Raw genomic sequence first — 26,710 nt, 5'->3', positions numbered from 1 at the left:
TCAGGATTTAATTGATGTTATTTGAACTAAGGTTGGAGAAATAATAGGCGATTTACTTCCCGTAACGAGTTGCGGAGAGCTATGAACAATGAATATTCATGCAGACGTGTATTAACATAATGTGAAACAGTAGTGTATCAGAGTGGGACGCATAAGAGGAACAACAGCTAATGCAGCAACTATTTGTAAAAAAAAAGGCGGAAAACATCAGACACTTAGGAGGTTTGGCTTTATTAACATCTAGACAGCTGTGGAAGTTAGACACACACAGAGCTGTGTCGGCGGTCAAACCATTGGCTTTAATTAGCCAACGGAAACGTATGTCTGATAAAGGGGAAAATTAGGCCTAGGCAATTCAACTGTGTATTGTCATCCCAAGTTCATTTGGCACACACAACACTGAGTGAACTCACCGACAACACCACACCCCTGCTTTGACAACACCTGTGAAAATGATTAAGTCTTTTCAATTCCAAGTCTCTGTATAGGACTACTTGACAATCGCTGATTGAACTAATAAGACCATCTGTTTTTTATTTCAGGTCGGCATGCTGTAATCACATTGTGCAATTTAATCTTTATTTAATCAGGCAGTTTAAATATAAAAAATATAAAAATCGGTGGAATCTATATAACAAAAAAAACTCTACCTCGTGACAAGATGACTCTGAACGTAGTTTAATGTGTTCACTGCAGAACTATTGTTAATTGTATCAATACACAAAACAGAGCAACGGCAAGAGAAGAATCGGCATGGTCGAAGTTAACTGGGTCAAGCAAATATGGCAAGAAAACTAAAACAAATATTCCCTCTATGACTAAGAAGTACAACTGAATAATTGGTTTTAAGTATTGCAATTTGTAAAAACCTGTTTTTGCCAAATGGTTTTCCTTTCTAGTCATGATGTGTTTTATTGTAAAACGAGATGTAATAGCTTGAGTCACGGCATGGCTTAGCCCTGGTGGTAGAAATGGAGGTGGGGGGGGGGGAGATAGGCCTCTAGCTTGTTTTCCAATGACAAATAAATTGACTGGATGATGGAAATGTTATCCCCGTAACAAGCTCTCGTAACAAGCACCACACATGAATGAGTACCGTCCAGCTGCTAGTGGAAACAGTACGTGGCCTGAAAAACAAAAAAATCTTAAAAACAAAAAAATCACCAAAAAGTTTGGATATTATCAAAAAGCCATATACTTATTCAGCTTCTGGGAGCTGGAAATGAGGAGGACATTTTGGGCCAACATGCCGTTAATACAGAGGATACATTTTTTAAGCTTGCGGAGGAACACCGCATACCACAACAGTAGAGTTGACTTCTCGTGTCACTGTTGCTAATGCCTTGCTTTCTCATCCGGCCCAAGTCTTTCAATGAGAAACAGAGACATTTGGAGGCACATAGAGACACATGGGTACGTGACAGGCTTTGACAGGGCTGCGATGAGTATGGGGCTATGAGGGGGAGGCGTCACAACACAACAAAGTAGTCAGTGTGTGTCAGTGAACGTTTAAGTGTACGTTAGCAATTAAACATGAGTAAACATGCTAATCTTTGACAATGTGACATAATGAGATCGTGCATGAGGGACATGCTCTCTCCTTCTGGCTTTAGTCTACTACATAGTGTTTTTTGAATGTGTTTACCTAATATTGAGGTCAAAAAAACACATGGTGACAGAGGCTCTAACCTTCAGCTTACAATGGATGGGCTTTTGGGTAAACTCCCTTCCATGTTGTGTTTGAGAGCTTCTGTTGTGGCCTGTCTGCGTGCTTCAGACTGGGCGCGGGTCCAGACACAAAGTATTGTTGTGCTGTGGTGGAAATCACAAACGATGGGGGCTTCTCTGTGGCTTCTTTGTTTGTCTTTTGCTGCATGTTTTGCTGCATGTATTTTGGTTTGCCCTACTGATTTTCCAGCCACCTGGCCCAGGGTTAACTGAGCAGAATCACGTCTGCAAAACTTTATATGGAATTCTCATGAAAATCATATCTGTTTTTGATACTTTGCAAAGACTTTAAATCTCATGCGAGGAACTTATAAATGTTTCTGAAACCTTCTCATTTTCCCTCTGAGAAACGACCTGTAGCAGCAAAACAAGACTATAAATGAAAAGAATGCTATTTTTATTTAGTAATTATTGGTGCCTTTGCTCGGGTCTGAATCCACGCCAACCCGGACAAAACTATTTACGGTGGGCAGACCGGAACATTCCATGTTTCCCCAACCGTACTAAACCAAAGTTGACTTTGCTTCTCCATCGTCATATTACGATTTTTAGTCATACGTATAGTCAAGACTAATAATAATGTATAAATACATTACTTTATCGTGATGCATCCTGCGGTCTCTCTTTCATGGGCTTACCAAACAAATGCATGCACCGCTGGTACGTGCGTGTGTCGTAAAAACACTACGTCTTTTTCAAAAGTTGCTTCTAAAATCAACAAAAACTGAAAAGTGCACTATGTAACTTTGGGTGTGTCGGAGAAGTGAACATTTCGTTAGTTCTCATAACTGAATAGACAAACTTTAGTCACAGGAAAATTGGATCCCTGGAAAACTGTTTTAAATGTGCACTCTGCAGTTTCAAGGAAGGTGAATTTGTTTACATTGGTATTTAGTTTACAAAACATATTTGTATTCTTAACAGAGCTAATGTAATTAATATAAGTATTGAATAATTATACCATCATAAATCAAAATCATTTTAAGGCACCTGAAACCGAAAGTAAACAAAACGGTGGTCCCTGTGCTGTAAACAACAGTGAAACAGTATCTTTTTAAGTAGCTTTCTCACTCCAAACGGTATTACAGGGATCCAATTTTCCTGTGAGGTAAGTTTGTTTATTCAGATATGAGAATATATCTTAGAAAATATTCACTCTGAAACACCAAAAGTTACATATGGCGCTTTTCCACCGCAAATGTAGCTCGACTCGACTCAACTCGACTCGACTCAACTTGGTTTGGTAGCAGCACGGGTCGTTTTCCACCGCAAATAGTACCTGCTGAACGTGGGCGGGGTCGTCGTAAGGGGCTGAAAGCCTACTCCGGAGCAAAGTAGCAGAGCAGAAATTGCGAGCAGTTGTTGCACTATTAACTGAACCAACCGCCAAAAACACGGATGAAAAATGTGTAAGAAATACCCCCCTTGTATCTGTTTGCTAAAAGAAGTAGAAGAATATTGCTACGGGCCATTAAAAGGGATGGTTGTTGTCCCGATGTGTGACTCTGCCACACAGTCAGCTGTAGGGATGCGTCACGTACATCCCTATGCACGTAAACACGGGCATGATAAAGTTGACTGTTTAGTGCTTGTTTCAGGATACGTGTTTTCAAATGCAAGCCGTGTCAGTTCAGTCCGAGGCTTGTAATGTAATCGCTCGCTATCATGTCTGTCCCAGCTGGCTACTATTAGCCTAGCTGCTAGCTGCCCTACATGTCTCCTCTCGTATGATAAGTAACTTCCCCAACAACCAACACTGGGTGAGCTTAGCGAATATATGGAAAATAAATTCAGATCTGTGATGCAAATCAAATGAAAGAGAGCCAGAGAAGGCTGCACGCGGCGTAAATACACTCAAAAGTCCCGGAGAGTTGGGGAGAATAAACAACAGAATGAAGCCGGTAGTCTCTGGCCACTGATTGGCCAGACAATAGTCTCTGGCCAATCAGTGGCCGGCCGTCTGCCGACGTCACCTTTTAGCATCGGCTCAGCTCGCTTGGAACCTAGAGCGAGGCGATACCAAAAAAGCAGCCGCTACGTGATACCAGGTACCATGAAATTGCGGTGGAAAAGCCAAAAATGCGAGTTGAGTCGAGTCGAGTCGAGCTGATACCATGCGGTGGAAAAGCGCCAATAGTAGATCTTTAAGTTGAAAAAAGTACCTTCTGAAGTTACTGTTTCCCTGCTGCTGTTTCACATAAGGGGCCCACAGTTTTGTTAACATAGAATCAGAATCAGAATCAGATTTATTTGTCATTGCGCCGTTACCGAGCAACGAAATTATATTCCAGTTCACACTCCACCAAGAAACATACAAGACAATGACAATAACATGGGTGGACAGGAGAGAGTGTAACTGTAGGGTCAGCAATATTTCGCGCCCCTATTTCTTAGAAGGAAAAGGAGAACAACAGGGGAAGATAGGTATAGTCTTATGGTTCCAGGTGCCTAAAAACCGTTTGTTTTGTTTTATGATGATAGAATTATTCATTACAAGGAACTCCGTGTAAAGGAAATATTTTCTGTAAACTAACTGCAGGCTCTGCAAATGTAAAAGGATGCCCCTCCCCTGAAACTGCATAGTGAACCTTTAACAGGTGAGAACTTTTTCAGTAAGTAAATCCTGAACACCTACCTTGTTATTTTCTTGCAGCCACATGACTCACTTGGCCACAAATGAACCGTTTCAAAATGTTTCTCGCAGTACCATAAATCTTTGTATTGTTGATTCTAAGAACAAATCGTGCATTCTTGCCTCAACCGCACCACACGTTAACCTGGCCTAAACCCCCTAACCACAGTTGTTCTTTCCTATTTCTGAGCTTCCTGTTGGGTCAAAAACAATGTTGCCAGGAATGGACGAGAAATAATGGACCCCCCCCCCCCCCGCATCTCCCAGCAAGATTTGAGTCTGGCGGTCAGAGCTACAAGGTGGCCTCCAATCACTTAACTATTGGGTCATTGTACAACAACTGTCAGAAGCAAATGCTTTATAGCCGGTTATGATCTCTCTCACTGGGGAGGGCTGGCTGACTGTTGCAGATGTGATTTGATAATAAAAAAAAACACATTACTCACTCTGGATAAAGCATATACAATACAATGAAAAATGGCAACAATGTCCAAAACTGCAGATTTTTTTGCAAGTGTCCCATTCAAAAACCACAACCTTGATACAAATCCATCCATGAACTCCATCCATCTTCTGTATATGTCAAAGCCTGTGTCGTTTGCCCAAAATCTTATCAGAGCCAAAACATATTTAAAAAAGAGAAAATGCCTGACATACTGTATGTTTTGAGACTGAACAGTACACTTTACTGCTGAAAACTTTCTCTGCCAGGCTAAATGTCGGGATGCTTCCGATTTTCTTAACACAACTTGTGACTAAGCAAACCAAAAAATGGACTTGTTACCCTTCGGCTCATCTGTTTTCCCTTATGTTGCGGCGATGCTACGTCAATGGTTTGTAGAATCATGTCAGTGTTTTTCTTAATACTGCTGCGTGCACAAATAAAAGACGTCTGGTCATTTACTCTCTGCTCTTTCACGCTTAAAGTTTATAAAACGTTGACATTGTTTTGGCTGCTTGATATGCTTTTCAATTTTAAACTGTACTGTGTATTCGAGCCCAAGACCATCCAGAGACACGTTTTTTCTTTTTTTGCACTCACTCACCATTACAGTTGAAGCCCATCTCTTTGCGGCATTTCTTGGAGCAGCCGTCGCCATCCAACAGATTATTGTCGTCGCACTCTTCCGACCTATACCAAAGAGAGAGACAACTGTCAACATCATCACAGTCCTATTTAGCCATCAGTTATTTAAATGTATGAACTGAATTCAATGCACAGACCCCAGGATGACGCCGTCTCCACAGTATGGCTGGCCGTGAGTGTAGAGCAGGGGTAGAGAGGGGTCGCTGAGGAGAACGTCTGCCTCCACCCGGATCCTGTACTGGTACTTGACGCCCTGCCTTACAGAGCTAAAGACGGAGAGAAGAGAAAAAATGGTTTCACGATTGCTTAAAATTGCAATTTTTCGGGCATAATAAAGTGATTTCATAGAGGTTCAAAGTTTCTTATCTTCCTCCATAGGAAGGTTTCTGCTGCTCTGTGGTACAAACCGATCATATTATCTCTTCAGGCTTGATGATCTATAACAATGGGTCATTTAAAGGTCACATATGATGTTCATTTATATGTTCAAAATGGTAATTTGGGTATGGTGTAAGTGTCCAAAAAAAACCTTTATACAGTATTGTCACAGTGCCATTTCTGTATTTCCCCTTTTAAGCCTCTGTCTGAAACGCTCCGTTTTAGCGCCTGTCTTTTTAAAGCCCTGCCTTTCCCAAAATGCTCTGATTGGCCCTGAATCTAACAGCCAGTTAAAATCTAGCTGCCTGTTAAATTCGGTGGCGGTATTGCTAAATGAGGTTAGTTATGGTGGGGGCGTGGCTTCTCCCCTAATGATGTCATTAAGGGGGTAAAATGAGACTGGGGTTTTTGAACAAAGGTTTTCAGAAAGGTGCAGAAAAAGGGAGAGGATTTTTTTTCTCTAGTGCAATTTGCATTATCATTTTATTGGTTATTGGTGCTCATGGTAGTCATGATGCACCTTTTTCAAAACACCATTGTTCTCTCAGAGAAGAAGCATTGAAGTTGCAACAAATCAATTCTACTTTCAATCCTGATGGAATCTAGAAACCTCGGCTCATGGGACTTCAGCAAACAAAAGTGGAAGTTTATCTCGCGGTGGCTTCATTTCTGTAACCTTTCAGTATCCAATGACCTTACAGACCCACGGCAGGGAGTGGGTGTAACGATACGTCTGCTCCAGAGTCCAGACTATTGATCTGTGTTGGTGGGCTGTGTCTATAAAAAGAGCCTCTTCCCTGTGTTCCTAGCACAGATCAACTGCTTCTGTCTACGCTTGGTGCTAAAGTTAACCAGGAAGCACAGTTCTCTGTCATGGTTCTCAGACTTAAACACATTTCTTTTATTAATTATTCATCAGAGCAGGATATGAAGAATTTGGAAAAACTACCCCTTGGCCTTTTAACTGTACTATATCCATATTTTGATATATCCTCCATCCTTCTGCTACAGCTCTCTCCCTCTCGACTCTTAGAGGCATCTCATTACTTCATTTTAATAAGTGTATTATGGTTTAGGTCATGTTTTTGAATTTGGCCTTGTACTTCTGCCTGTACATGCCTAATTCCTTAAACTTAATTACATTTTTTTATTAGATTGCAAGGTATTTGTAAGAAAACTTCAATCTCTGCTAGTACAGAAAAGTATGTGTAAATTGCGTAGCTACAATTATCCATTAGACTAAGCACTTTTGCCAGTAGTGTAACATATGTAAATACAGTATTAAACTGTTGAGTGTGGACATGTAATCCAATAAAAACAAGCTGTTTTTGCTGGCAACCCAAATCATTTTTTTAAAGGCCAGGGTATGCTTTGAAACAAGCTGGTTAATGTCTGAAGCCTAAAGGTGTTTACAGTCGTTCCAAATGGTCACTTTGGATGGTGGGCTTGCGGTCAGGGGTGAGAATTTATCTGCACATGGGGAGAAAAGGCACAGGCTTTCTCCAAAAGGCATTCACGGTGTTGCACCTTGTTGTGCACGTGAAAAAATGAAGTGTACATTTATGCTTGAGTGTTGGTCTCAGAAACTGACAACAAATGTTCTGAAGCACAAAAGTTGCGAACAAGACGTTGTTAAATGGCTGTTTACCTATTAACCAAGCCAACATCGGATTGGGACGCCCCCCCTCCCCCCCCCCATGTCTGTGTCTGACCATTTCCCTAACTCTCCGAAAGCAACAATACGACATTCACACGCACTTCACGCCCTGATTGGCCAGCTGTGTGGTGAAAAGGAGCCAGGGTTTCTCTCTCCAGCTCTCTCTCTCTCTCTCTCTCTCTCTCTCTTTTCATCTGTTACACAACTTTCTTTGGCTCTTTAAATGTGAACAACCAAGTGCAAAACTGGGAATGCCTTTCATGATAGGCATGGTCTTTTGGAGGCCAAAGAACCTAACCGAGCTAAACTTAATTTTGAACCAAAATATTCCACTATAACTTAGTTATTCAAGAAAACTACATTCTATTGTATGCGTCCGGCAACTTGCTTTAATGTTGACTTCATCTTGTGATATAAATGCATCCAGTTTGTGAGGTTAAGCTTGCATTGATGATTGAATGCCGGTTTGATGTAAGACTTTCTACAGAATCACTGACTCCACCTTTAATTGAGCAGTCATCTTTGCCCTTTGTGTTCATCGCGCACCTCTCTCTCTCTCTCTCATCATCATCATCATTATCTTTATATTTTCCTATTACCTTTGTCTACCCCCTCTCTCCTCATCTCCTCTCTCCATTACCCTGCCCTGCCTCTCTCTCCCTCTTCTTCCTTCTTCTCCAAACTCAAACACTCTCATAGACTCTCCCATCAACCCCTCTCTGCCCTCCGCAGTCCCACATAACTCAATCCCCTTCTGGTTCTTACATCTTTTTGCACTTAGACACAGCTTGTGTAACGTAGCAGACGTGTTTCCCTGAAAAAAAATAAACTGTTTTTGAAGCTGTGTGTCCACCTAACAAATGTCAACCGGGCTCTGCAAAAAAAACGTCAGCATGCTTCGCCAAAACAATCTGAGTGCCACATCTTCAGAAAAAATCATCATCACACGCAACACAACCGTAATACGCTGGCAGTATACTTATCCGCTTTTTTGTGTAACAGAAGTTATACAGGAAAAAGGAGTAAAATAATATTTGCAGTATTTTTCTAGGGGGAGGGGTCTTTTTTTATGAGATAAAAACTGGCTTGTGACTTCACTTTTGGATTGTGATAACCATTTGGACACTCGACAATACGGGACAGGATCATCTGCAAAAACTCATTCAAGCCCCGAAAACCATCAGCTGGGCAAAATGCTTGTTGAGACGGATTTGGATCAGTAGCCACAGCTCAGCATCTCCTCCACGTTGAAAACATGTGTGTGCCGTGCTTTACAAACAGAACCAGACCCAAACACTTTTCAGGGTCAGATAACTGTGGATAAGCTGCAGATTTGAAGACACACACACACACACACACACACACACGTACATACACACGTACATACACATACACTAAGACACGGAGGTATGCTGTGGAACTCGTACTCCACCTTTAATAACCTTTATGTACCCACAGTCTTGTTTTCCTCTGAGCTGCTGACGTCTGACAGGGCAGTGTGTGTGTGTGTGTGTGTGTGTGTGTACGTGTGTGTACATGTGTGTGTGTGTGTGTACGCCAAGCAGTAGTGGTTGGCAAAGCCTCTGGCTCTGTGTAATAAATATTCATCTACACCTGAGAGAAAACCAGACTCGGGAGGAATCCTGGGTATTTTTGGGTGGTTTGGATAGAAAAACAACACACCTGTCAATTCCCATTATGCATTGTGGTTACCTCCTGCATGGCAAATCCTCGCCTGCATTCTTCAAAGAGGAATGTCTCTCTAAACACATTCCGGTTTGATGCAACACTAATGCCACTTGCAAATGTTGAACTTAATTCTCCAGCTGGAGTCACTACTGTATTTCAATGACCTTCAGGTGAGGCACTAGTCAACCATCAATCTCGACTTCTAAAAAGGCACTAACATAAACGTAACTTTCCATAATCATTCTTTGCGCTATTCTAAAAGGTTAGTATTGAAGGATTGGATCATATTTTGTTAATCGTTTGGTTTATGACACATGCTGTACCAAGAAACATCCCTGAAAAATGCATTTTGAAGAGCTGTACACAGCAATTTCTGATTAGATTTTTTTTTTAAAGGCTATATCCAAACTATGTTCTGTATACACTTTGAGGCCTTATACAGTAGCTTGAAAATGAAATAACTCTGGTTTTATCCAGCATCTACATTTTTGGTTTTATAAGAATCGAAATGTATGCAATATTAGTTAGATATTGCCAAATTTGAATTTGGATTCAAATATGTCTGAAAACATTGTAATACAAAAAAGTGTTGTTTAATTTAAGTAATCAACATGCAACGTTTCATGATGATATGTACAAGTTGAATATGTTACCGTATCATCTAAAGGGGCTGAGATTAGAACAGAGTAATTCGCTTTTATTGATCTAAAGGAATAGTTCAACATTTTACACTTTTAGCTTTTTAGCTCAACATAAGGCGACAGAAACAGTTCCTGTAACTGTGTGAGATGAACTTTACAACGTCACTAAACGCTCCTGTGTGCTTGTTGGGACTTGTTTATATGCACCACGTTATGTTGCGCTCTATAGTTTTACACATTATTTCCCTCATCACAGGCACTTCCTGGTTTCCTTCCGGTATGTATTTGATGTATTTGAAAGCTTAAAAGGTGCTCCGAGGAACATTCTTTTTTTTTCTCTCTTGCACCCCCTTTGGACAAAAGCAGTAGTGTCTACTATTCCAGCTGCAGTTCCTGGGAGAGTGTACCCATGACAAAGGCATTACGAAAAACAATATGAAAAAATAGCATTATTTGCACTTTTCAGCTCGTTTGCTGTAACATGTCATTTATGATAATCAGAGGGAAAAATGAGCCTGTTTCAGAAATATTTCAAAAGGTCCTCGTAGCACCTTTAACTGCAGTAAGACCAAGCCCCAACCAAAGCGCGTTCTACCAGCATCTAATGCGGAAGTGACAAACATTGCAGTAGCTTCCGGTGGCCACTACAAGGTGGTACCAAAAGTGAGCAATTTTTTGCAGTATCTCCCTCCCCGCGACGTCACATCAATGCCCTTTTTCGGCAAGAGGAGTGAGGAGGAGTAAAAATCTCTCAAGATGGCGACGCGCATAAGCCAGTGGAATGGGATGCAGTCTGAATAACTGAGGTCAGCCCGGATGCTACATACATGTTATATACTATCTATAATTAAGACGTGTGTACCTGTCAGTGAATGTCTGCTGGGTTTGAGGTGAGGGGGCTCTGCTGGTGAATGGAGGCTGCCTCTGGACACTGTAGAGCAGAGGTTTGCACCCGGAGCACAGAGAGCTGCCCGGGCCTGAAGACAACATGGCCGCGTCGATCTCCATCTTCTCGTCGAAGGTGCAGAGTTTGACGGTGGAGACGGCGGCATGGTGGGTGTCCAGGTGCACGGTGAGGGGCATGTCGCAGAAGACGTGCTGGGCTCCCAGGTTAATGCTTTTGCCCGTGTCCGTTATCAGCTCTATGTTGGCTATGGCTGGGTTGTCTGGGAAAGGGGAAATACATATGGGTGGATAGGAGAAATATGTCAGGTATTATTCCTGTCATTTTGAACTTTAATAGGCCAACTGTGATATACATTTAAGAGGGTTGGAAGGGGTTCTATGTTGGGTATATTTTGGGACAATGGTTAATGACTGCTGGTTTTCAAGCATTTTTTTTCTGCATGAATATCAGCACAAAAGGGCAACTGGCTTGATATCATGTTGCCTAGCTGAATAACAGCTAAAGGTTCAGAACGGAACCAATAAATGGTTCCAAAAAAAAGGTTGGGCAGTTTTGGTTACATCGATTTCTGCCACTGTTTTCAAAGTGTGGCTTCTGAACGCAGAGAATTTGAATCACTTGCTGTCTATGTTTTGCTTAATAGCCCATAAACGCTCCCTGTCTCCCAGCATTTTACTGCAAACGGCAAAGTTTTTTTTTTTTTTTTTTTACTGTTTCCCAACCACATATTGCTTTCCTGCAGTTGGGCTGCCTTCATCAATAATAATAAATCGATAACAGATTCCATCTCATGAACGCTTTCAGGGATTTTTGTCAAACTTTGCACAGATGTTCACTCTGAGTCAAGGATTAATGGAACTCATTTGATTTTGGAGGTCAAAGGTTCCTGCAACCTTAGATGTTGTGAGATGTCAGTTACCTTGTCCCATATAGAAGCTTCTTAGGAGCTTTACCTTATTTGAGGCATTGCCTACCACCAATGTGCTTTCACCGTTCTGCAGGTGTATGCATTGCGGAGGCATAGAAACGCCAGGCTGTATTTCTAGATTCAGTTCTGTTTCTGCTTGGCCTGGTTCGTTAAACCACACCACTGCTCTTTCTTGATCCCATAGTGCTTTCAGACATACAGTATCTGGCAAGAGAAAAAAAGTGATGGTAAAAAATACTTTATCTGGTTGAAACTTACTGGAAGAGATGTAGGTGACCCAGAGGGTGAGTGTGTGTGGAACGACAGGGTGGAGGAAGCTGAGTGTGAGGGTGCAGCCCTCTGTGTCTGGACACGGTGAGGTCACATTAGTGTCGTACAGGCTGAGCTCAGGACTCCAGGCCTGCAGACTGGGATCACACGGCTGCTCCACATCAGGCGGGCCTGGGGTTTCAATGACATCACACAAAGCACATAAACTATTGTATTCATGTACTGTGAGGGATCTCATTCCTTTCATCCATTCCATAACCCTGAGGCTGGAAAAAGCACACTGCTATGTACGACCCAATCAAAATTCCTGATTCAGCCATGACGATGACTATTAAGTGTGGTGAGCCTGCAGCATCCTCCACATATAACAGCAAAGCACATATAACAGCCATTGATAGTAAAGTGAATGAGTGGCTACTACCGTAGTTTACCACCACCAGTATGACTGTGTGTGAATGAATAGAACCTGGATCCCTGTAAAGTTGAACAGTTGAATACATTGCTGAAGACTCACTTTTGTTGCATTGGCCTTTAACACAAGTTGAGACTTTGACACTCCTAACTTTTTTTCTCATGTATCTTATATGTTATTTTGTATTGTATCTTGTACAGCACTTTGGTCGACTGATGTTATTTTTTAAATGTGCTATAGAAATCATTTTGACTTTGACTTTGGACCAGTCAGTGAAGGATTGTACAGGCTAAAACGAGTCTGAATACCTGGGTTAGTAGCAAACAGGAACACCAGACACCAGATAAGAATAAAGAGGCTAATGGCGTTGGCTGCACGGCTGGGATTCATTTGAACTATTTGAAAAGATCAGCTTCTTACAATATATCGATTGAATCCAAAATGATAACACTTCTATTTTTTCTAGCAGCAACTGATTTTGACACCTTTCTCACGACAACTTCCAGCTAGCTCTCTCCTATTAGTGTAAAGAGAGAGCAGCATTTTCCAGTTGGGAAAGTTACGAGTTATCCCCCCCCCGCCCCCTCCCAACGTAAAACAATGGCCCACATTCAAAAAAACACAGTAGCAACTTCATTACCGTGGACAAAATGAGTTGTTAATTGTTACAGTGTTGGTGATTAACACAATGGAATAACATTACAGTAGTGTTATTAGTGTTATATATCAGCCGTGTCCCGGGTTAAAGTAGGAAAAATCCGGATGTTAACGAGGTGTTGCGAATTGTCAGCCATGTGTGGAAGAACAATGGAAAGCCAAAGAGGGCCAGGTAGAGGGACGTCACGGTTTGACTACATACGCAGATACATGAATACATTCTGAAGGATGTGGCCAACTTTTTAGTTTCCTACATTTTCATGGCTATTGAAGTACTGGACATAATACAATATTGTATCTTAATTTCATAAAAACTTTGGTTTAATAGACACGCTGGAGCGAAACCAAATAACAATGCTGAGGGATAACAGAAACTATACTGCCTTGGTGGAGTAGGGCTGTGGCAAAATATGGATACAGCAATATATCGGGAAATGTTTTTGTTTGATATTAGTGTCCTATCATCTGCTCCAAAAAGTCGATATTTTAAAAAAAAAATCTAGTTTTAATGAGGGGTGAACTACAACCTCCACTACTGTAGATGTAGCAGTACGGTTATTTGCCCTGAATTACCAGGTTTTGAAAACCGAATGAAGGTTTTTAATTAAATGGTTTCGACTCAACTTGTTGTGAGTTGTGATGTATGAAGACATCCCAGGTTGTAGACTGCAACTTGTTTTCCAGCTATGCTTTTACATTGTCAGTGAAGTATGTGGAATGTCGTAATTGGCCTATGCATCGTATGGCAATGTATCGCAATATATTAGAAAAAATGTACAGCTTGTCGGACATACATTTAGATGAAAGGTAGGCTTTGGTACATTGAAAGTTAAAGCAGTAAAACACTAAAACAATTAGTATGATTGTATACTGGGTTCGTAAAGCCATTTCTTGTACAAGCATTATGGCGTATTATTTCATATTTCCCCTGATAATGTAATGCTTCGGTTATGTTTAATATTGTTGATGGTCTTCATTCTTCTATGCCAATAGTTTTATACATCTCCATCTTTACTCATCGGTTAGCTTTAAAACAAATGATATTGTTTTATTTTTGGCCTACTTTATCTATTCTTTGCTAAATGCAGTACAATGAACAACGAGCCGCACTTGGTTTAACTGACACTGACGGAAATCAACTAACTGCATCCCTCTCGACGGGACCGGATCCTTGTTTTTCCCTCCAGTCAGTGAGACACAAGCAACATAATGAAGGAGATATATATATTTTTTAAAAGGGACGATTTTGCCAAAAACTCTCGCCAACATGTTTTGCCATTAAACGTGTCTTGTTTTGTACTGCCAGCCATGATAATATTCACGTTCAAATTTCTCCAATTTCTCCAATTTCCTTCTCTTCCCCATCCCCTGCTGATGGCCGATATTGCCCATCTCCGTTTGGCTGACCAAGTGACCCCCGGCTACCAGTCTTTAGAAGTGGGAGAAAGAGTGAAAAGGGAGCCGGGAGGAAGCCAAGCAGACTGGCTGTCTCCTCAGCTGTGTGCACTGCATACCACTGTTTAGAGTAAGACTGTAATTGACTCTTTATCATCATTATGATCCCGCAGCGAAAAGAGAGGGAGCCCTAATCCCCCTGTTCCTCCTCACCGCTTGTTTTTCAAAAGGAAGAAAATTCCAGCAGAGGATTTCCACATATTTGGGTAGAGTTTCCAACGATAGAGAAAGGGAAAAGTGTTATTGTGTTAGCAGCACGGTGTTCCATTTCAGTCTGAATATCTCTTTCTTTCTTTCTCTTATTCTTCCCTCTTTCTCTTTGCTTTCTTGCTTTGATTCCCATTGTTACATTTTTCTCTCTTATTTTTTTTCGTACACTCACCTATGTCTAAAGGAAACCCGGGCTTCTCCAGAAATGATTATTGGAATAACAAGGACCATGTGCTTACATGAAGTGTAATGTTTCAAAGTACAGTGCAACACGATACGTTTTATTCTTTTGGGGGCTTTTTTTTTGTTTATGACGGTTCAGTGTTTGAATGGCACCCAAACATTACCCAGAGTAGACGCTTTTGCCTAATAATCCTGGTTTCTCGCTTTGGCTAAAACAAGACAGAGACAGAGAGAGGTATGTAGCTGAGGCAATTATCATTTAATGATTTTCTGCTTTTTCCTCTTCCAGGAGCCATTAGGCTTGCACGCACCTGAAATTTACAGGGAATGGATGTGTGTGTGTGTGTGTGTGTGTGTATGTGTGTGTGTGTGTGTGTGTGGGGGGAGGGGGGGTCGATTTGGAAACAAGAGACAAGCAGATCTCAAGGACAAAAAGAGGGCCACAAAGAGTGTATATTGGTAAGAACTCTACAGTAGATTTTAGGATTAACAATTTTGAATACTACCTTTTCAGTTCAACTTTTGTCATTATTAATTTGTATAAATTCCAATATAACATAGAAATAATTAATCACGAAAAGAACAGCGGGGTTTACATCCAGTTCCAACCATCTCTCATATTCAGTTGTGTTTATGTTGACTCTGATCTGAAGAAGGGCTGTATTAACATTAAGAAGGGGAATATGTAGAGCATGTTGCAACAACAAGTGTATAAGTATTCAGTTTTTTGGTTATACGTTATAAACAACCACACACAGTGGAGTTTTCACTCACCGACCGCCTCCTCGGGTGTCCAGTAGCCTGACGTGTCACAAATGCGAGGTGAGCTGGCCTCATGGGCGTACTGGTGGAAAACACTGTCGCTCTCACAGTCTCCACAGTTGATACCAGGCACATGGAAGGAGGAGCTGGGATGAAAGGAAACCAGAGTTGCCCATTAAGAAATATCACACTTAATATATTGTAGCCTCATAGCATAATTGCCTAAATCATATTTACTGTACTCTACTTTCAGCAAAATACAACATAACATAACATAACATAATATAATATAATATAATATAATATAATGATACAATATAACATGACATAATATAAATATAACATAAATATAAATATAATCTAATTATAATATAATATAATACAACATAATATAATACAATACAACACAATGAAATATAATATACTATAATATCATACAAAACAATGCAATATAATATACCATAACATAATACAATATAATACCATACAATATTTGAAAAAAAAGCAAAAACAAAGCAATAACCTGAAAATATAACACAATATGGATTTACACAGTTATAGTTTGGTTGTAGTTAAGTTATTATAATGCATTAAACAGTTATAGTATAGAGTAGATGTAGATGTAGAGTAAAAGTAGAGTAGAGTAAATATGATTTAGGCTGAGCTACCAATAAAATCGTTCTATCTGATATGGGCGGGCCAGAGCCCTTTGTATGGTGCTCTGGGGTGGACGTAACCGGATGACGACAGTGCGCCGTCGAAGCCGTGATAGTAGACATCAAAGATGGCTGCGGATATGTTGTTTGAGTTTGAGACGGATTTGGCCTCAACCCTTTACGATTTGGAAGACGGCACTCAAATCTTTCATTAGCAAGTAGTGGAATGTTCTGTTTTGCCGACCGACCATGGCAAAAGTTTAATTTAACATTTAAACCTCTGTTCGCTAAACGAACGGGGCTTAAAACGTAACCCTGTGCATCGCTCTGATTGGTTGTAGTGCAATCCAATTGTGTGCAGTGGCATTTGAAATGCACGAGTAGGAGCCGCCCCTTGAGTTGGAAATTACTATTGATCGTGGCCAGACCCTCTATCGTTCAAGATATCAGGGTCTGGATTTCCAGGCTAATCTTGACCCTTAGTTGGGGTAAGTTTTGTGGTAGAATTACCTTTTGAATAAGGAGACAAGGGCAGACAACAGGCACACTTTGGTGTATTCCTTGAACAGATGAATAATTGAGATTGAGAATTGATAGTGATTGTACCTCTGATAAAGTGGTCCTCTTATGGGTGATAGCCAATAGATAGAGACAGAATCTGGAGCCTGGTTGGTCACTATTGGGGCCAGAGGGATGGGGGCAGGTCGCCGGTCGTTCAGCCACTTCTGGTAGACCAGGTCCAGATAGCAGTGCATCCGGGCCACTTGGTTGGGAGTGAAATGGTTGGTGCAGTTGTCATCTGATGTTGTGCAAATGAATAGGAAAAAATCAGCACCACTATAATGATGAAACAAGTTGCAATTAGCTTACACAAAATAAATTAAAGTTATTTGTATGAAGTAGGCTATGTGTAGTCTTGTACATGCTTGTGTGGCCACAAATGCCAAGGGGTGGATTACTTTGCCATAGGTGCCTCACAACTGTGCCTCTTTTTTTTAAATAAACCACTGATACGGCATACTAGGCTGTTGTAACGAAGACCTGTGTGTTTTAAATATTTGTCTGACACTAAAAAAGCTCCAATTATGCAGAAGAATGTGGGGCTGTTCCATGTCCTCTATCATCACTATTTCAATAATGTGCATCATGAATTAAACATCGCCATGTTTTGTGGTCTTTTTCAACACGTCTGACCAACTGTTGATCGCTAGTAAGTGAAGTAAAGAATGTTTATTGACCGCACCTGTGTAACTCATGTAATTGCTATAAGGTGTGTCCTGGTACGTGGTGATGCCACAGGTATCGTTGACGGCTCCAGGATCGTGACAGGCTTTGGATTTGGGTGTGGGTGCAGTGTCGGCACACAGGTCTCCAGTCTCCATGGATGGGGTGTTCTCCTTAAAAGGGCATATGACAAGAGGTTCAACCAAACCATCAGAGAAGAGTGAAAGGCTCTGTCAAGGAAGTAGTAGTAGAAGTAGTGCTCCCCGCTGAAAGTCCTAACGTCCTACTCATACTCATTTTGACGTCAATTTGAGTATGTGACGGTTGTGTATGCGAGTTTGGGTAGGCGAGAAATCCCCGGATGAGTACTAACTTCCGGAAAGATTGTGGGTATGGATCGATTGGATACTTTTCCTACTCAACCGCCCCACAATGCATTGTATGGACTGTATGTATAAATGTAGTTTTATATCTGACCTGTGGAGGGCGGTAATACGCTAAACAGCGTCTAAACGGCCTGAATCTTATAAGAAGAAGAAGAAATTCTTTATTGCTTGAGTATACTTCAGTGTGAATGTTTCGACGCACCTCGCATACACAATCGACCTTTAAGTAGACAGTATGTAGTATATAGATGTTGAGTATGTAGGAGGGAGGACGTTAGTATGGCTTTCCAAACACAGCCAGTGATTTGAAATTTCAGTTTGGACTTCCGCAGTCGATGTAGACCCTTCAAGTCGAGACGTTGGTCAGTCAAGTGTGCATTACAATAAGACAGGACAAAAGCAAAACAATGACGTAAGCATGCCAGACCAGTAGGTGGCGATAATGTGTCACGTCAAACACTATAGAGGAGCATTGTGAGCATGCACTGTGGGCGGCAAAACAAATACCGAACTGGAAGTTACAAAAGCAAAAACAATTTAAATATAAATTAATAATTGCGTTAAAGTTGGGTGATTCATTTCTGGAATAAATGCGTACGTTTTTTTATCGCATGTGCAGAATGACCCGCCCTGTGCATCCCACCCGTTCTGCACAACAGTCGCTCTAGCGTTGTGGCTGACCTAGGATCAGTATCTGCGCGCAGCCAAACAAAGCAGCACGCTAGCCATGGACCTATTAAAATACGCTAGCCTATGTTTTGAACTGCTAACGGCCACGTCCGTGTCGCGGGCGGCAGTTGCTATCGGAAGCAACAGGAGGAGAAATATTGTCCGCTCTATTCAGTGCACGGTGAGGACACAACGTCTGCAGTTTTCAGAGGTGTGTGATTAATAAATATCATCAACATAACGTCAGCTTTCTGGCACAAATGAACAGTCCCCTAGGCTGTGGTCGCGGATTGGAATTTTTAATCAGTTGACAGCCCTAATATCAATATATAAATATTCAAAGTTTCTTTGAAGCATACAGACAAAACAGTTAATGGAGGACAGCGTCAGGAAGACAAAAAGTCACATTGAGTGCGGTCAAAAGGGAAAGGTTTTAACAGTACGCCCTACCTGGCATGGGTCATCACAAGAGTCGCGCTCGCTAACCCCCTTGAACACATGGTACAGTCCCAAGATGTGACCCATCTCGTGGATCATGGTGTTGTGGTGGCCCAGGGTACCAAAGTAGGATGGGTTCAGCACCATCCCACCTGAAGGACAAAGAGGACACAAAATTCATAGGCCATAATATTATGTTCTTTTTAGAAGACACTCAGTCGCAGTTATACATTTGTAGTTTTAAAAAAAAGTGAGAAAGGGTAATAATAACTGAGTCACAAGATCCAAATCTAAAATTCCTCTCTCTCTCAAGGCTGGAACACATCATTCCACCACTCTGACTGGATGAAATCATTTGACAAACTTTTGCTTCAGCAGTTTAATCAGTTTAGTGCCCTTTGGCAAGAGAATAAATAATCCACACATTTAGCGTCTGGTCTGTATCTGAAACATTAACACCGTGTTCAGATCTATTACCCACCCAAGATAGTTTTTTGATGATATTTCAGAAGCACACAATGTAACAACTGATCTCAAAGAAATGTGCTATGTTATTGTTGTGAAATACCAGATTCTATCAACTTTGTGTTTGTTCAATTCCAGTATGACTCTCACACGCCATCACAGAAAGCTTGCATTTTTAAAAAGGGACTCACACAACCATATCAAAAAGACTAAGAACTGTGACATTTCAAAACAATTAAGTATTACCTAAAGATGTAGTTAAAACCTAATGAAGGAAAGAGGATATGGTAAGGTGCCACAGGATATTGGCCATATTTGAATACAGAAGAAAGTTATGCAAAAATTGACCATCTAAAACACAAAATCAATTTTTAAAAAAAACAATAGAAATAGCTGCATTATAAACATTTTACATTCAATATAAATATTGCAATTTAAAAACGTATCATTCAATTAACAGATACCGATATTGGATAGCTGCTAGACTGCATGAGTCGTGTTTAAGCAGCCTGGTGAGACCAGTCTGATTTTGTGAGCTTCCCATCCGTTTCTCTCAAACAGATCAGTGGGAGGAGCCCTGCCCGTCCTTTAGTGGAATGCAGTCCCTGATTGGTTTTAGTTGTCATCAATATACCCTGCAGTCAGACTGGGCCCTCGCCAATTCCCGTTCCATTAGTGGAGGGCAGTCCCTGATGGGTTCTTGAAGTTGTTGATGTCAACATGTATCTACGAATAAGCTAGCGAGGCTAGATTCACGACTTCATGAACCAACCAGAAGCTGCCTACCACTAGGGGCGAACGTTATAGTTCAGAATATGGGGTCCTGATTGGCCTGGCCATTTGTTGGCCAGGCCAATCCCCATGGAGATTGGAGCAAGTCCAGACTGATCTGCGGGAGAGAAATGAATGCAAAGCTCATGAGATCTAATGTCTAGTGATTAAGATGAAGCAGAATGTTCAAACTGCACGTGCTTAAACTGTGTCATAGGTATTATAAGAAGAATACGTCTAAAAAAAAAGATCTTTACATTTCCTTTTATAAAAATGACCTACATGTAATCTGTGTCTGATTGTGATCAAATATCATAAAAGCTCTACTGCAATATTTCCATTTTTGGACATTGCTGCTAATGTTGTTTATACTTTTAAGAATGCTAATTAAATTAGAAAATACAAATAATTCAAGTAAACTATACAAAACCTTTACGAATTGTGCCAGGGACAACCATTCTGAAATCAGCAATGGTTTTGGGACCATGGTGAATTTTCACAAAGATGGCCTTTTTTAGTGGAAATGAAGAACAGACTTTGACAGTTATTGTTTTTCTAATCGAAACAGTTTTTTCAGTGGCGGCGAGGTGGAACAATGAAGACATTACGTACAATGACACTAAACAGCAGAGCCTCCGGAGACCACTTGTCCTCCACTAACTAGTTTTAAACAGGGACAGATGCTGAGCAAGTGAAATAAACGTCATGACGGAGACACTTGGTAGAGAACTACACTCGAGAATTTACATACATCTGGCTGAACTTTGCTATTTAAATCAATTAATAGCGCCTACCTTAAACCTCAACATCAACAGAACAATAACGTATTCAATCATATTATCAATTTTCATCCTATGAAGAAATGACGAGGGATGTTATTACCCCGAAATATAAGTTGTGTGTCCTTCTGCAGGACACGTACAAACCATAGATAGTATTTAAAAACTAGTGAAAAGTTTGTGTATGTAATTCTGATGTTTGACATCCTGTGTTTGGAGGAAGCTGTTCAGTAAGCCCTCCCACCATTTACAGTGGCTTCAGTGGCTAGGCATAGAGCTGTGTATCCCCCTTTTACAGCAAGTATGTAAAAAGAAATTACTTTTTAAATGTAGCCATCTGCATAGGAATTCACTATATAAACAGAAAAGGTCTGTTAAATTAGCCTGGCATTCCCAGACCTGCCACTAGGCGCTGGCAAATTAAATTTGCTGCGCCTGTTGGTCTGGACACTCTCCATTGAAGCTTTTTCAAAAAGTCGAGAAATTCCGACTCACGTTTCAATTGGTTCTATCTAATATGGGCGCGCCAGAGCCCTTTATATGGTGCTCTAGGGCGAACGTAACCGGATGACGACAGTGACGTGCGACGTCAAAGCTGTGATAGTAAACATCAAAGATGGCTGCGGATATGTTGTGTGAGTTTGAGACTGCTTTGGCCTCAACCCTTTACAATTTGGAAGACAGCACTCAAATCTTTCATTAGTAAGTAAGTGGAATGTTCTGTTCTGCCGACCGACCACGGCAAAAGTTTAATTTAACAGTTTAACAGCTGTTCGCTAAACGAACGGGGCTTAATACGTCACCTTGTGCATCGCTCTGATTGGTTGTACGCAGCAAAAACTGGAGTGTTGAAATTTTGGGGTTAAACATTTCCGAGTTGATTTCAACTCCCCAAGTGTTACTTTAAGATTTCTTTGTGATGATTAATGTTCAGTTTTGGGGTTATTTCTCAGAGTTAATATTGTCAGAGTTGAATCAACTCTGCATAGATTTAACTAAGCTCCTCCCCTCCTCATAAAAAATGTTCACGAGTAGGAGCCGCCCCTTGAGTTGGAAATTACTATTGATCGTGGCCAGACCCTCTATCGTTCAAGATATCAGGGTCTGGATTTCCAGGCTACTGTTAAATTTATTAATTGTTCAAATTTGATGATTACTTAACCCTATTCATCTGCTAAAATCCGGTCGGCATAAAACTTTTTCTGGTATACTCGAAGTAAAATTAAAAATATATTTTACCATACAAATGTGTTTTGTAAGCTCTGAAACTACACCTTTTAACTTGTGAACTTCAGATAGCAGCACCTTATATTATAAGTAATGAGGGGAAACAAGCGTTGTTATCCAGTGGTCACAAGATATTTATCATGTGACCAGTGGGATAACCATCTTTCTATACTGTAGAAGAAGCATTTCACAAATTGTGTTTGTTACTGCAACATTAAACTGATTCCATTGAGACAACTGGTTGCATATCTACCCCCATCGGTCTACTACTTTTGAGTCCGCTCACTACATTGTACCGGCATACGCAGGGAAAAGATGTGAAAAAATAAATAAAGAACAGCTGATAAGTGGGGTCTGGGTGGCAACAATGGTCCGGAGCCAACACTGTCCACTGTTTGTTTGGTTGCTGTTGAGTCGATAAGCCTTTTCCAGTGGAAAGGATGATTGTAGAAGGAAAGGGGGCATTGTGCTGGGGAAAATCTCTGCCAGCTCCATTTGCTCTCCCCATGATGTAGCCTGTTTGAACGTACCTTGGTGGGTGAGAGCCTCCTTTGCCCACGGCCAGGTCGCAGCCCCTGCCAGCTCTTCACGCACCGAGTTGCTGGCAAAGAACACATTGAGCGTGTCAGTGCCGCTCAGCTGCAGCTCTTCCTTCAGCTCTTTGACGCTCATATACGCCCTGCAGAAATGGCAAGAGAGAAAACATGACAGTATTAAGTGACCATGTGTGCAAATGTAACCTTCCCTTTTTGGAGCTAAACGGAACAATTACAATTACGGAATACAGCAGTGACAACAGACACACACACAGCCACCAGATGTGCTGAGTAATAATAATTTTTTTCATTCAAAGTGGTCACTTCAGTGGGCCGCTATTAAGTAGCTGTTATTTTGTATTATGCAGGATTTTTGGTGTAAATTTGTAAATAGTTTTTTTATAGTTTTAACATTATATAATTACATTTTGTTTGTTAAACATAATATATAGGGGAGAACGGGGTAATTTGTCACATGGGTTGGATGTCACATTCGTTATATCTCGCCACCAGAGCGCGCTAGCTCTGAAATGTTGATATAAAAAAGGTCCAGAATTGGGATCAGAGGTCACATACATAGACTTCCTTGGAGGAAGACAGCTGCATTTCAGGTGAGAGGATGTTTTGTGTTTCTCATGTCAAATTCAAAATATTTTGCTTCTCAGTATTTTTCTTCTAGGCTTTTACACAATGGGTTTATAACAAAACACTTGTTACCCTCAGAAAGTGTGAAGGGTAAACTATAGTTTAGATTGTGGTTAGCAAGCTAATTAGTTGTCAGATGGTTGTTGGCCTTGATGCTAGCAAGAAATTCAAGTTGGGGTTGGTCGTCAAATTTTTTGGGGGGTTGGTTGTCACATGTTATCTCAAGGCTGCAGCCAGAAAAGGAACCCAATAACGAAAGAAATTGTCAAGCTGTATCCTCACTGACACCCCAGAGAAGGAAAGAATAGAGCAGGAAAAGGCAGCTAGCAAGCAAAAGAAAAAAGGGCAACAAAATCAAAACAACCCAGTGCATCCCAAACTAGACCAGCTGCCAAGGCTACAGAACATTATGTAGGCCTATTTGTCAACTTGACAATGCAATTAAACATTCAAATTTGGTTCTGCCTCCTTGCCTTCTTTTTAAGATTTTTCCCATTAAGATAACATTGTGACAAACAACCCCATAGTGTGTGACAACCGACCCCTTGATGGGGTTGGTTGTCACAATGTGTCAGAGTGTCTTTGATGGTAAATTACTTCTTCATTACAATAAGTTGGAAAAAAAGAGAGACACACATTTCTAGCCAACACCTTAAGCTTCAATTTAATGTAGGAATGGCTATTGACAGATGTTTTGGTGATGAGCAATTCTCACTAGAGTAAAAAGTGTGCCTACTTACCCCGTTCTCCCCTACTGTACAGGTGAAACTCAGAAAAAATCATTTATTTAAGTAATTAAACTTAAAAGGTGAAAATAATATATTATATAGACTCATTGCATGCAAAGTGAGATATTTCAAGCCTGTATTTATTATAATTTTGATTATTATGGCGTACAGCTTATGAACACCCCAAATTTAAAATCTCAGAAAATTAGAATATTACATGAAATCAATAAAAAAGGGATTTTAAATACAGAAATGTTCCAGTCCCTGCTTGCTTATCCTGAGAACACTAATCGCCATGGCCATCCACACAGGTGTTTTCACATGACCTGATTAGACCTCTTCTTAGGACACTGCTTTAACTAAGTGCAAGGCAGTCTGTACAGGCAGCAATGTGTAAATATAAGAGCATTGATGTTGGACAGGTGTTATGCTGGCTAACTTGCTAAGCTTTGCTAAGCTATGTATATCTGTGTTTAAGCACCTCCAAGGGTCTGCTTTATGTATAGAGGAATACAACACTGCAAAGTGCACTGGAACTGCAGTTTTGTTGGGTCAAATCAGTTCATATTAACTTGAAAGTATCAAACCTACATACGTTTGGTGTTTCATTTTATCCCCCAAAGAAAACGCTGCGAAAAGTGTTTTTTGATGATTATCGTGTAATGAATCATTGTTTCATGTTGGATTTGTCATGCTGGGAGTTATGTTATCATGTAGGCTAACACATCAGGTTATTGTATGGCTATAACTAGGGCAAAATTGCTAAGACACATTTTAATATTTACCTCAGTCACTTCTCCTATCTAAAATGAAAAGCAGAAATGAGCTGAAAAAAGAAGAAATATGTAAGCACTAGCCTAATCCCCATCCTCCCATTCACTACAGTCAATGTATCATTAAGTGAGGCACTTCCCCTCCTAATTGGTCTTAAGCCAAGAGCACTTTATGAGTGTTATCCTCACCCCTAATGCAATCCCTCCGAGTGCATGTGTTTTGTACTGTAAATTACAGGCTTATTTCTCGGGCTTCTTACCTGACTAAATGAGGATTCAAGATTTAAGATGCACCAGGGAAGCCACCGCTCTCACTACGGCACTGAAGCCGAGTTCAGCCGAGGCTGCTTGCAGTATCCATCACCCCGGGCCCGGCAATTACAAGTGACAGAAAGTCGACCACTAAACAGTTGACTCTTCAACTTCTGAGACTCAGAGGATGCCTCGGATGGAAGTGTACCGCCAACATGGCAAAAAATAAAATAAATGTCTCTGCACGATTGAAGCGGAAACCCTGGTAATGAATTAACAACATTACCATTTTGTGGGCAAGTCAGACCCTGTGTGGATCAACAGCCGAGTCAGCACCAGCACTGTCACCACGTCAAACAGTTGGGATGTGTGTCCACTTTCAATATTATTGTTTACCAGTCAGTTACTTTGAACTGTCGAGGAACCCAGAAGACAGACTCTAAATACATCACGGCAACATCCGTCAAGCATTTGATTATATATTACAAGGACTTCATTTGCTGTTGTAGGCCTACACTTATACGTGCTGAAATAAACAACGTACAAAGCATGCACAACCCAAACAGTAGCTCCTCAGGTCTTGATGAATGCAGTACTCGGACAAAAGATACCAGCACTCGTATATACAGTATAAAAGTCACTTTCATGAGCACAGACTCTAAGGCCTACTAGCAGCAGTAACCCCCAGTAGCCCCAAGCAGTGGTTTCGTGGAATGACAATGTTCCAAATATGGAGAGAAATTAACCCAAAACTCGTCATCTGACCAGTAATTGTCCGATCATAGCTTAGCAACTATAACTAGGCATGGCAGGCCTATCAAGCTTTGCTTTTCTCTCTAAACTAAAGCATTGCATTGGGCTGTGTACTAAGATTATCTTTCTAACTAGATTGGTGGATTATATTATTGTCAATATAGACACAGGTAAGGTAAGGAATACATCTGTCAGATTATTGCCAATACACATCCCTATCTGCTATGAAAGATCCTGAATATAACTGCCGGATTGAATCTAACTGAGAGTTAGATTACTACTAGATTCAACTATTTTGTAAAGGGATTGTTCTTTCAAGTTGAACTGCTCTGAGCTTTGCACACTATCGCAAGGTCTAGGATTCCCCAAGCAAAAAGGATTTGAGCAAATCCAGCACATGTGTCTCAGCATAAATGGACATGATGTTCCCCACCACCCCATCACTCCCTCTCCACTTTTGCCGTCTTTCCCTTTCCACCGCTCCCTTTCTCTTTATTGCAATGCCAGAATCGGCGGCGTACCTGGCCATCGCTCTACAATTGGCTCTTGACAGCAAGTTTGCGTCGTGACAGAAGCTGGATTCGGAAAAAACCTCTGGCCTTGAACTGGCCAGTAGCAGCTGCACACATGTAGGGTCCCACTCGCATACCTGGCCAAGAGCTCAGAGGGAAAGGGGGGAGATATCAGAAAACCCAGATCCCAAACATAAAAATGGTTCAGTGCTCCACAAATGCCAGCGAAATGTCATCTGCACATTAATTCTCTCTCTCTCTCCCTGCCCGGATATCCAGGGACAGACACAGAACACATCC

The 26,710-nt window shown here is 41.0% G+C and overlaps 1 protein-coding gene across 1 annotated transcript in view; it reads right to left on the bottom strand.

Annotated features, from left to right (window-relative positions):
* pappa2 (pappalysin 2) overlaps positions 1–26,710 on the bottom strand; it is an 84,213-nt gene that overhangs the window by 40,554 nt on the left and 16,949 nt on the right. The window contains exons 5-13 of the mRNA XM_080034504.1: positions 22,742–22,890; positions 18,982–19,121; positions 17,496–17,649; positions 16,859–17,051; positions 15,609–15,742; positions 11,906–12,088; positions 10,675–10,978; positions 5,585–5,713; positions 5,407–5,492 (exon numbers count right to left, since the gene is read on the bottom strand). Coding sequence (XP_079890630.1) covers positions 5,407–5,492; positions 5,585–5,713; positions 10,675–10,978; positions 11,906–12,088; positions 15,609–15,742; positions 16,859–17,051; positions 17,496–17,649; positions 18,982–19,121; positions 22,742–22,890 — 1,472 coding nt within the window. The remainder of the gene's footprint in view (positions 1–5,406; positions 5,493–5,584; positions 5,714–10,674; positions 10,979–11,905; positions 12,089–15,608; positions 15,743–16,858; positions 17,052–17,495; positions 17,650–18,981; positions 19,122–22,741; positions 22,891–26,710) is intronic.

Source organism: Ammodytes marinus, assembly GCF_949987685.1.
Source record: "Ammodytes marinus genome assembly, chromosome: 9".
Classification (NCBI taxonomy): Eukaryota; Metazoa; Chordata; class Actinopteri; order Uranoscopiformes; family Ammodytidae; genus Ammodytes; species Ammodytes marinus.
Note: the sequence above shows the minus strand (reverse complement) of the source record. Positions and strands in the feature narration are given on the sequence as shown.